Consider the following 11,858-nt stretch of genomic DNA (forward strand, 5'->3'; position numbering starts at 1 on the left):
AGTGAGGAGACACCCTAAGAAATGGAGGTCTGCCTGGTAACTTCGGATGGAGGCTTCTGTATTGGCAGAGAAGAGAGTCACCCCACCGGGCTCTGGGAGGAACCAAACAAGGATATAAAAATATGTGTGATGTGTTTGTAAAGCGTTCTGGAATGCCCAGATGCTCTTGATGTATCTGTTGTTTGGAATCCTGAGCTCAGCTCGATCTATTTTACTCGCCTTCTATTCTAAATAAAATCAATCTGATCATAGACGTTGTATGAGCGATTTCTGAACCGGGGAAGGACTGTAAGATTTCAGTCCAACAATTTGGAGGGGGCACTCGGATCGCTCTTTGGAGTGATCAAGGACGGCGCGGACATTCCAGTTTCTCCATTTCAACACTACTGCGCAGTTCAACAAAAAAAGGTGAGCAGAAACCTGTTTTATCGAATTCTGTGATTGACAATACCCAAATTAAATGTGTTGAAGGAAGAGAGATGGGAATGTAAGTAAAGATTTAAATACAGTCAAATGTCAAAACGTTCTAAAACCTATAGAGGACGAGTAAATTGATCGAGGCAATATGTTATACTGTTCTGGCACTGGTGTGCAAATAATTCTTTATTTTTTTAGGTTGGCACTGGTGTGCAAATAATTTTCTATATTTTTAGGTTGGCACTGGTGTGCAAATAATTTTCTATATTTTTAGGTTGGCACTGGTGTGCAAATAATTTTCTATATTTTTAGGTTGGCACTGGTGTGCAGATAATTCTTTATTTTTAGGTTGGCACTGGTGTGCAAATAATTTTCTATATTTTTAGGTTGGCACTGGTGTGCAGATAATTCTTTATTTTTAGGTTGGCACTGGTGTGCAGATAATTCTTTATTTTTAGGTTGGCACTGGTGTGCAAATAATTTTCTATATTTTTAGGTTGGCACTGGTGTGCAGATAATTCTATATTTTTAGGTTGGCACTGGTGTGCAGATAATTCTTTATTTTTAGGTTGGCACTGGTGTGCAAATAATTTTCTATATTTTTAGGTTGGCACTGGTGTGCAAATAATTTTCTATATTTTTAGGTTGGCACTGGTGTGCAAATAATTCTTTATTTTTTTAGTTTGGCACTGGTGTGCAATATGTTATAGTGTTGTGGCACTGGTGTGCAAATAATTCTCTATTTTTTTAGGTTGGCACTGGTGTGCAATATGGATATAGATACAAAGGGTAATGGTTCTATACAAAATGATTGGAAAAATGTAGTGCATATGGTAAGGGCACAAACGGAGCCTAAAGATATGAGAGAAAGGGACAAGGAATTAGTAAACGCCTGGGAAAAATTAAAGGTACAATTTAATTGGTCAGAAGAAACTAAAGGAAATTATGATGTGGCACAGGCTATCAGGAAAATGGAAATGTTGACCCATCGTGAATTACAGCGGGCAGAAGAAAATTTTTCTAAAGCAGGTGTGTTTGAGAAGAGGAAACTCAAAACAGAGATAGAAAATCGTAAGAAGGAATTACGGCAGTGGACCCGTATAGCTGCTATGGCTACAGCCGTCAGTAAAACAGGGGTAAAGCCGAAAGTTAATGGTGATCAAGCAGGTGTAAAACGGGATTTACCTCCCCCTTATAATGTCCCTAACCTGCGACTAAACCCGTCTGCTCCCGTTGGCATAATGGCCCCAGTATTTGAGCTCAAAGGGGGCGATGTGATGTGTGAGGACGGCCGTGTGAAAATTACAGCAGGTACGGTGGAGGGTGAAATGAGTAAGGCTGACAAACTAGAGGAGGCGGACAGAATTAGGAAAATGATAAGAGTAGAACTGGAAAGAGATAAAGAAAAGGAAAGAGGACACCAAGAACGTCTTTTGATATTAGAACAGGAGTTTTCAGTGAATAAAAAAGAGAGAGAACAAAAAACAAAAAAACGAAGGAACAGTGTAGACACCGGAGATGTGGAAAGCGTCTCAACAGAACAGAGCAATGAGAATGATGTAGAGGATGATGTTAGGTCAGGGGAAGAAATGGAACAGGAAGGCGGGGAAAGTAGAGGGGAGCAGGGGGTATCAGGAGGACTGATGAGAGTAGTAGTGGAAGGAAAGGATTTAGATTATTGGACTGAGGGGGTAGAGACACAGAGGAGGACAGAGAAACTATTCAGTAGAAGTCAGGAAGTGGGACTGGAGGAGAAACAGAAAGCAACACCACCAACCAGTGAAGGGCGTTACTCACTCAGGCAATACATCAGAGCTCCCTCCCATATGGGGGAGGAGAAAAGTCTAGTAAGATCAAGAGGCACTGTGTTCCAACAGATTACTGACGGAGCTCACACCCCAGTTAGACCCAATTTAATTTGTCCTTTACTTGGGAGGGGGGGAACTCAAGAGTATAAACCATGGTCTCATTCTGATGTTACAGCCATTGAATTGAAACTGCCAGCTATCTCTAAGGGAGGGGTCAAGTGGCTGACAAAACTGAGCGCCTTGACATGTGGGGTGGAGCTAGCTTTGGGTGACGTGAGAACACTGTTGGGCGGTCTAGTGCCTGCCTCTAAGTTGAGGGCCATTGAACAGGACGTTGCCCTTAATGATGAAGCCAGTGAGGAGCCCTTAAGGCGCCACATTTCCAGTTTGAGTGCTGCATTAAAGGCCCATTTTCCAACCCCTGCCACTGCCTACCAGAACATTAAGTTTAGAATGAAACCTGGGGAGACGGCTGGTGTCTATTTGAACAGATGTGAGGGGGAATGGGAGGCACAGGTGGAAGAACATTGTAATAACACCCCTATTTCTAGAGCTCTTTTCAGGGCCGCTGTGTTGGCAGGAACTCCCTTGGCCGTCCAGAAAGCAATGGCAGACAACCCAGACATCCCAGTTTCTAATGATGAGGTATGGACTAGACACTTAGCTCATCACACCGATAAGGCAACAGATAGAGAGGACTATGATGAGAAAGAGATAAGTAAGTTGAAGAACCAATTATTGAAACTACAACTCGATGTAGAGCAAGCAAAGGCTAAGGCAAAAAGACACAGACCAGTAGGGATGGCCAAATGGTCCAACAGGTTCCCATGACCCAGACTGTCCCAAACTCTACAACACAAGCTTCCACACACACTTTTGAAAACATGGCACCATTTCATCACTATCCTCACCCAGTCCCTTATCAACAATACCATCCATACAGGGGACATAGCAGGGGAGGCCCTAGAGGGGGAGGATATAGAAGAGGGGGGTACACTGAGGGATCCCAGGGTTGTTTCTTGTGTGGAGATAGCTCACATTGGAAAAACGAGTGTCCAATGAATGGGTCACCAGCTGCAAGGGGTTGGGGTCCCTTAAGAGGTGGTGGAAATGGTCGGGGCAGGCGACCATACCCAAACTCTTTCCCCTTCAATCCTAACCCTAACCCAGGGGGAAATCAGGTGTCTACTTAATTCCCTGTGTGGGGCCTGGGAGGGGAGGTGGAAACACACTGAGGGGGCCTACAGAGAACTACCAGGGGAGCAAGGGCCGAGCCTCTCCTGGACATTATGGTCAATAACATGCCATTAAAGGCCCTAGTGGATACTGGGGCCACTTACTCCACGGTAACTGGCACATTACCTGGAGATATGTTGACTACTAATAGCATTGAAGTCATGGGGTTCTCTGGGGAAATTGAAAAATGGCCTAAAACAAAACCCCTTTCAGTTAAGGTGGCCAACCAACACCTAACACACAGCTTTCTCTATTCAACCAGAGCACCAGTGCCTCTTCTGGGCAGAGATCTGTTGGTCAAATTGGGGGCGAGTATTTTATGCACTCCTCATGGTATAGTCATCTCCTTCCCTTGTGGCTTATTTCATAATTGTTCAAAGGGCGGGGGCTTGATTTCAGCCTCTCACGGCCAGTGGATGCTGGCAGCCACAGAGAGAGGGGAGGGGGCTGACATATACTGGGTGGAGTTGGATAACCCTGACACTGGCTCCAACTCAAATGGGATCTTAGCAGTGTATCACCTGTGGGAAGAATGGATAAAACAACACCTAATATACATCCCCCCTAAAGATCCATTTCATTGCACATTATTCTATGACAGGACAGGGGATTTGACATATGAAGACAGTTTTTCTGAGATTGAGGGCCATAACTGGACCATTAGCAGCCCAGGGCTATTAATAGGTAGGGAGGGAGTGGTGGCCCCTATTATATTGACCTTAGAGCAGTCTAAGTGGTACAGGATGTCTGATACAGCAGCCCCTCATGTTTCTCTAGCCTTACATCCTGGTCACGAGGCTAGAGAATTAGGTTGCATGACTAAAAGGTTGTTGCGACTCACTGACTGGGAATCAGGTCCTGAGGGGGTGCTGTATTCGCCATCTGAACAGGCATATAAAATCTTGGCCCCTTGTCACTGTACAGGAATGTTGACACATGTATGGCTCAATAGGAGCCATGGCAGGGAGAACACTGATGATGACGCAGCCATCCCTATGATTGCTAGACTACCGCCTGAGTTGTGGTCCACAGGTCCAACGGACGTTGGACATTGTAAGGTAACCCCAATCACCTTTTCCCTGAGAGATTACACCCCTATATGGGAAAGACAGTATAGGAACAAACCTGAGGCAGAGCAGGGCATTGCCTCTACCATTGCTGGCCTGGTGGACTCGGGAGTGTTGACTGTCGCCAAATCCGATTGGAACACACCCATCCTGCCTGTGCCCAAGCCAGGCACCGACAAGTACCGGATGGTACATGACCTACGTAAGATTAACGCGTTGGTATCCACACCAACCCTATCTGTGCCTAACCCATACACTTCTTTGTCCAGTTTGACTGTGCGGCACCTGTTTTTTACGTGTATTGACTTGGCTAATGCTTTCTTTTGTATACCTATTGCAGACGCCTGTAAACCAATTTTGGCGTTCACCTATAGGGGTCACCAGTACACGTACCAGAGGCTGCCTCAGGGCTTCATTCTCTCCCCAGGGATCTTCAACCATGTCCTGAGGGACCAACTGGCTGGCTGCCAGCTACCCCAGGATACTGTGTTAATACAGTATGTTGATGATTTGCTGGTGGCTGCAACCTGTAGGGAGCAATGCCTCTCTGCCACTGAGATTTTGTTGTCACAGCTATACAAGGCAGGGTTCAAGGTTAGTAAAGAAAAACTGCAGATTTGTAGACCACAATTACATTTCTGGGACGTTCGGTAGGTGGCCAGGGCAGTGGTCTGACCTGTAAGCACAGAGAAGAAATTTTGAATCACCCAAAACCATTGACGGTCAAGGATCTTATGTCATTCCTGGGCCTGACTGGGTTCAGCAGACATTATATTGCGCAGTATGCTGATCTCACGGCTCTTTTAAGACGCATGGTCAGAGATAAGGGTATGAAAAATGGTACAGCAACCCTGGATTGGTCAGTCGAGGCTGAGCAGTCTTTCATCATGTTGAAACAGAGCCTTTCCATGTCAACACAATTGCAGTGTGCAGATTATTCCGAAAATTTTTTCCTTGACGTTGCAGAAAGCAATCAGACCGCAAATGGAGTGTTGTATCAGAAAGATAGGGGTCGGCGGCGAGTGTTGCAGTATGTCAGCGTACTACTCGACCCTGTTGAACAGCGTCAGCCTCCATGTGCTAGGTTTGCAGCTGGACTAGCCAAAATCATTACCAAAACATCCCATCTCGTGTTAGGGCACTGTCTGGTAGTTCACACATCACATTCCGTCATATCATTTGTTAATTCATCTGCCTTCACATTTTCTCAATTGCGAACGCACAGAATGTCCACCATTTTGACTGCACCAAACATTAACTATTGTCATGACGGGGTGAACATGGCCGACTTTATGTCTGTGGAAGGCGAGCCCCATGACTGTGCACCCCGTACCTATTTGGCGTCACTAATTCGACCTGATCTCCAAACCAAAAAATTGGAGGGAGCTATGGACCTTTTTACTGATGGTTGCTGTTATAGGGAACTAGATGGGACACTGAGCGCTGGGTATGCCGTGGTACAGGCATCCCTGGACGGTTTTGAAACCAGACTCTCAGAGAAACTTTCGTTCAGACAATCTGCGCAACGCGCTGAATTATTGGCTGTTCTAGCTGCATTACGCATTGCTGCTGGTCAATGGGTCAACATTTACTCTGATTCCGCCTACTCCGTAAATAGCATCTTGACTGAGCTGCCACAGTGGCAGAGATGTAACTTCACTACCTCAACCGGTCGACCGATTAAGCATGCGGAAGAAGCCAAGGCCTTGTGCGACGCTGTGTTATTGCCTAAGAAAGTGGCCATTCTTAAATGTGCTGGACATCAAGTATCAGATTGCTTTGAAAAAAGAGGTAATGATGCCGCCGACAAAGCAGCCAAGACGGCAGCTGGATACTGTATGCCTCACCAGATGGTAGTCAGACCTATTGACGAACTTGTCTCTCTTTCACCTGAAATAACTTTGTCATTTCTTTCAGACACTTATAAGACGGCGGCCCCTGAAGAGAAGTCCCTGTGGCTGAGTAAGGGTGCCTGTCTTTCTGACACGGGTGTGTGGCGAGCACCTGATGGCCGTCCTGTCCTGCCAGCGGACCTGGCAAAGACAGTTCTATTGGAAGCCCATGGGATGGCTCACAGCAGTGACCGAGACATGAAACGCCGTATGGAGGGTTGGTGGCATCCATTCCTGCCCCATATGATCTCAGAGGTAATCAAGTCCTGTGAAGTATGTCAGCAAATGAATGTCAGGCCCACCATTAAATCTGAGCGAGGGCATTTCCCAGTTGTTTCTGGTCCTGGCTGTGAAATAGTGATTGACTTCACTGACATGGGCTATCGGGTACAAGGCAAACAGTACCTTCTCATCATGGTGGACAGTTACACTTCCTGGCCAGAAGCTTTTGCCGTTGGGAGGGAAGACAGTACCTCCGTTGTTAAATGCTTGATCAATCAATACATCCCAAGATATGGTTTTCCCCGTAGGATCCGTTCAGATAATGGCTCCCATTTCAAAAATGAACATTTGAGGTTGGTTGAGCATTCCCTTGGCCTGAAACATTCCTTTGGGGCCGTTTACCATCCCCAAAGCCAGGGAAAGGTTGAACGGATGAACTTAACACTTAAGAACAAGCTTGCGAAAATTTGTGCTGATACAGGCCTATCCTGGTTGTCTGCTTTGCCAATCGCTTTGATGTCTGTACGTTCCTCAATTAACAGGGTCACTGGATTCACCCCATTTGAGCTGTTAACTGGCCGCCAATTTCCGGGTCCCTTTACAGGTTTTCCTATTTGTGACATCCCTGCCTTGGACCCTAAGGAACATTACCAAAAACTGACATGCTTGATAAGTTCTTTTTCTCCCCAGACACGCCTGACCCTGCCGGATCCAGCACCTTGTGTAGCCCAGTGGGTTCGTGTACGTGAGTTCAGAAGGAAGTGGTCTGGCCCCCGTTGGTCAGCCCCTAAACAGGTGGTAGCCCGTACCTCTCATTGTGTCCAATTGAAAGACAAAGGCAACACCTGGTATCATCTCTCAAGTTGTGTTGCTTGTGACCCTCCATCTCGTAGCCTGACCAACACTGTGTTGGACCTTGCTGTGCAGGTCCAAGAGGGGGTACAGGAAGCTAAACAATCAGATGCTCCACTAACAGAGCAGATAACACAAGATAAACAATCCCTTTTGACACACAACACCACACACACAGAGACTTCCTCACAAAACACACAACTGACGTTTAAACAGGGTGATTTGTTTTCAACACCAGAAACAGAACCCATTGCACACTGTATCAGTGCTGACTGTGTTCTTGGAGCAGGGATAGCACAACAGATCAGACATCGATACGGGGTACATAAGATACAGGGGCAAAGAAAACAACCAGGAGAGTGTGCTGTCACCATAGAAGGAGAAAGGGTGGTGTTCCATTTGGTAACTAAATTGTGGTGCTCAGACTTACCGTCTTATACCTCTCTAGAGAGTAGTCTGGAGTGCATGAGGGAAGAAGCTCTCCAATTAGGGGTAAAAAGGATCTCCATGCCCAGGATTGGGTGTGGACTGGACAAATTGGTGTTTGAAGAGGTACAGAAGATCCTAGAGAGGGTTTTCAAGGGAAAAGGGATTGAAATAATCATTTATACCCTGTGAAAAAGTTTATTCATTTATTTCCTAACTACATTATATTCATGTATTCTTGTTACAAAATTGCTTTCATAATACGTTTTCTGTGATCATTAACCTGTTTTATTTGTAAAGACCAAAGTGACGAGGGCTCTGGAGCCTCGGTTGACTCTTCCTTCAGACCAAGGTGTCACTGGGTAAGTCACCATGAAACTGTGGGAAAATTGGAGGGTTATGGGGGGGGTATTCATCATAGCAGTGGCTGTAGTATTAATAATATATGGCATAATGGAAAAAGACACTGAAGATAACAAGCCCAAAAGAGAAATAAAAGTAAAGACGGGACACCCGTTTGGGGTAAAATTGGAACTGATTAGGACCAATGGTAAGGATGCCATCTGGGAATTTGATTTATGCCAGGTAATTAACTGTGGAAAAGATGAGATGTCTTACAGAGGTTATGACATCTACGGGTGTTTGTGGCCTACCACTGGAAGAAATCCCAGTGGCCCCTGGTGTCATGGGTGGACGGATGTCAATTGGTCGACCAGACCGGGATTTGTGAAGCGCATTTGGAAAATGAGTAAGGAACATATTCAATTTAAACTTGCATTGTTTAGGGGACCCTCGAATGTATGGGGAACTAATAGAGTAAATAAAATAATGATTAGGCTAAAAGATGGGCATTATGCCAGAACCTCATACATAACCATAGGGGTAGATGTGACTGGCACAGACCCCATGGGCCTTATCGCCATTACCACCGTGGTAGCCCCAACTGTGCCAATCATTAGTAATTTCTCCCAGTCAGGTAATGCCATTGCTTCTTCTGATTATACCAAAATGACACCCCATGACTTATTAGTGATGGCCACTGGATATAGTGAAGATAATTTGTGGTTAAAGTGGATAGAAACCACAGCCAAAGAACAGGGCATGGCTGATTGTGTTGCATGTGCCAGGGCCAGGCCCACCCTGTACACTGAACCAGCTCCGTTATTCCCAGAAGACACCTGGGGTTATGGTTGTATGCTGGGATTTACCAAACGGGCCACCCCTTTTAATTGTAGCACACTGGCTGCCCTGTTTCCTCCATTAAGCAATCAGTCTCGTATAGGCCCATTCACCCCGAGAGAGGGAAAATATACATGCTTCAATCTAACCAGTACCAGAAAATCACAGATATATGTAGGACAGGTCCCTGACAGCTGGTGTAACACCACAGTGCAAACCCAGGGAGCCCTTGGCGAATGGGCGCGTGCTGGGCTATACTATTACTGTGGTGCTTCCGTACTATTAGTAAGAGTGACCCCTGATATGGTTTGGGTGTGTGCCATGACCAGACTGGCAGCCCCGTTAACCCTGATAGGAAGTAGAGTTGTCAGGATGACCCATGTTACCCCAACCGAGTTAACAGCCCGCCGTAGGCGACATGTTTTGCTCAAACGTTCAGCATTTGACCCCACAATTAACAGCCCAACATGTGTAGACGCCATTGGCATCCCGAGGGGAGTGCCAGATGAGCATAAATTTGCTGACCAAGTGGCTACAGGATTTGAGAATATCCCAGTGGTGTCAGCCCTATTCCCTGTGACCCCTAATAAGAATGTAGATATAATTAATTATGTGCATTATAATGTCATGCGGTTATCCAATTTAACTAGGGATGCCGTAGAAGGTCTGGTTGAGCAGTTGGCACCCACCTCGCTGATGGCAGTGCAGAATAGGATCGCACTGGATATGATCTTAGCTGAAAAAGGGGGGGTGTGTTCAATGATTGGAGAAATGTGTTGCACCTTTATTCCCAACAACACTGCGCCAGATGGTTCTGTAACCAGGGCATTGAATGGTCTGAAGGCACTGTCAAAAGAGATGAAGGAGCACTCTGGGATTGATAATCCAATGGATAGATGGTTCAATAGAATGTTTGGGGGATGGAAAGGGATTATAATCCCCATAATTACCTCGTTGGGCATTTTTCTTGTTGTTATTGTCACCTGTGGGTGTTGTTGTATACCATGTATTAGATCTCTTTGTAATAGGATGATTATCACAGCAATTGAGAAAAAGGATCCTGATCATCCTCCATCATATGCAATGCCTCTTATGGGCACGGAGGAGGATCAGATGGAAGACCTTGAGGAAAATGTGTGATCTCTGATGGAGATCAAGAGAGGGAATGTTGGGTCTATCCATTTCATAAGAGGTGTATTTTTATAATTTCAGTATCCTAGCAATATGTATTTTAATCATGTGCTTTCAGAGAAAATAGATGTGGACCGAAACTGAACAGTAGTTCCTCCTGGCAGGGTGGAATTTACAAGAAACTGAGTGATAAATCATGTGATTTCATGAGAATGTGGGGGTAGGAGTGTTGTTCCTCTTTTTGTGTTAACAGAAGTGTGAGTGAGGAGACACCCTAAGAAATGGAGGTCTGCCTGGTAACTTCGGACGGAGGCTTCTGTATTGGCAGAGAAGAGAGTCACCCCACCGGGCTCTGGGAGGAACCAAACAAGAATATAAAAATATGTGTGATTTGTTTGTAAAGCGTTCTGGAATGCCCAGATGCTCTTGATGTATCTGTTGTTCGGAATCCTGAGCTCAGCTCGATCTATTTTACTCGCCTTCTATTCTAAATAAAATCAATCTGATCATAGACGCTGTACGAGCGATTTCTGAACCGGGGAAGGACTGTAAGATTTCAGTCCAACAAAATCCAAACCTCACCGCATTCATCCTCGCTGGGGCCTCCAAAATGTAACGCCCTCACCGCCTGGTGAGGTGAAATAAACAGTTAGGAAACAAACCACAGGAGTCAGAGCTGCTGCATCTTCCGAAGCTGTGTATTTATGTGTATTCCGAAGCTTTATAAACAATAATATAACACTTTTCTTTTGTCTTTTTCTGACAAATCACATATGTAACATTCACATCACATTAGCTGATCCACATAAGATTTGAAATTAGGCATAATAGTCAATCCATACAAATTACATTCGCTACTATTTAGACACAATTTTTACAGCAATGAAACAAATAATTTTCACAAACACATCGAAATACATATGACATGCAAAGTATTTTTATACCATTTCTTGCCACACAAATTTGTTATTAATATACTTAACTACTTCAATAACCAAAGTCTCGATGTAACCGCATGGTCTCCGTAGCTAGCATGACTAGCCGAAGCGATAAAACACTCAAACATACCAAAAACATAGTTTACATAACTTCATACAATAACATTCATATCGTATCTGAATATCAACATGTTTAAAGACATTTTGGTGTCCTTCTATTCACATTTCATACCTGGTGAGGTGAAATAAACTGTTAGGAAAGAAACCACAGAAGTCAGAGCTGCTGCATCTTCCGAAGCTGTGTATTAACTTGAGCAGCGCGCGTCTCTCTCCCCCCACCAGGTGACCGCTCAGAGAAAGACCAAAGTAATCCACCCGGATCAACTGATCCAAAACACTCAGTAAGTTACCCTCTATTGTCATTGTCAACATATTAGAACTTACACTACATAACATACATGGAAAAATATTGTATTACTTTAGTATTTACTTAATATACATAATATAATTTCTCCTCTGTTACACAACTCAACATTATGTTTTCCTTTTTTTTCTCTCATTCTCTCATGACCACCACATGTGGCCATTTGTGATTTCGTTACGGAGATAAAGGATGGGGACGGGGGTTTTAGGCAGTTTTACATCATTTTTTGTTTTTTTTCTATGACATGATAGCGGTTGGACCGGGAA

The 11,858-nt window shown here is 44.8% G+C and overlaps 1 protein-coding gene across 1 annotated transcript; it reads left to right on the forward strand.

The window, feature by feature from the left end:
- The first annotated feature begins 950 nt into the window (after positions 1-950).
- Positions 951-8,322, forward strand: LOC130552572 (uncharacterized). The gene is given in 3 exon segments (XM_057330924.1): positions 951-3,046; positions 3,724-5,150; positions 5,153-8,322. Coding segments are annotated over 3 exon segments (6,246 nt in total). The 5' UTR covers positions 951-1,187; the 3' UTR covers positions 8,113-8,322.
- The last annotated feature ends 3,536 nt before the right edge of the window (positions 8,323-11,858 follow it).

The sequence above is a fragment of the Triplophysa rosa genome, linkage group LG4 (genome assembly GCF_024868665.1).
Source record: "Triplophysa rosa linkage group LG4, Trosa_1v2, whole genome shotgun sequence".
In the NCBI taxonomy this organism is placed as follows: domain Eukaryota; kingdom Metazoa; phylum Chordata; class Actinopteri; order Cypriniformes; family Nemacheilidae; genus Triplophysa; species Triplophysa rosa.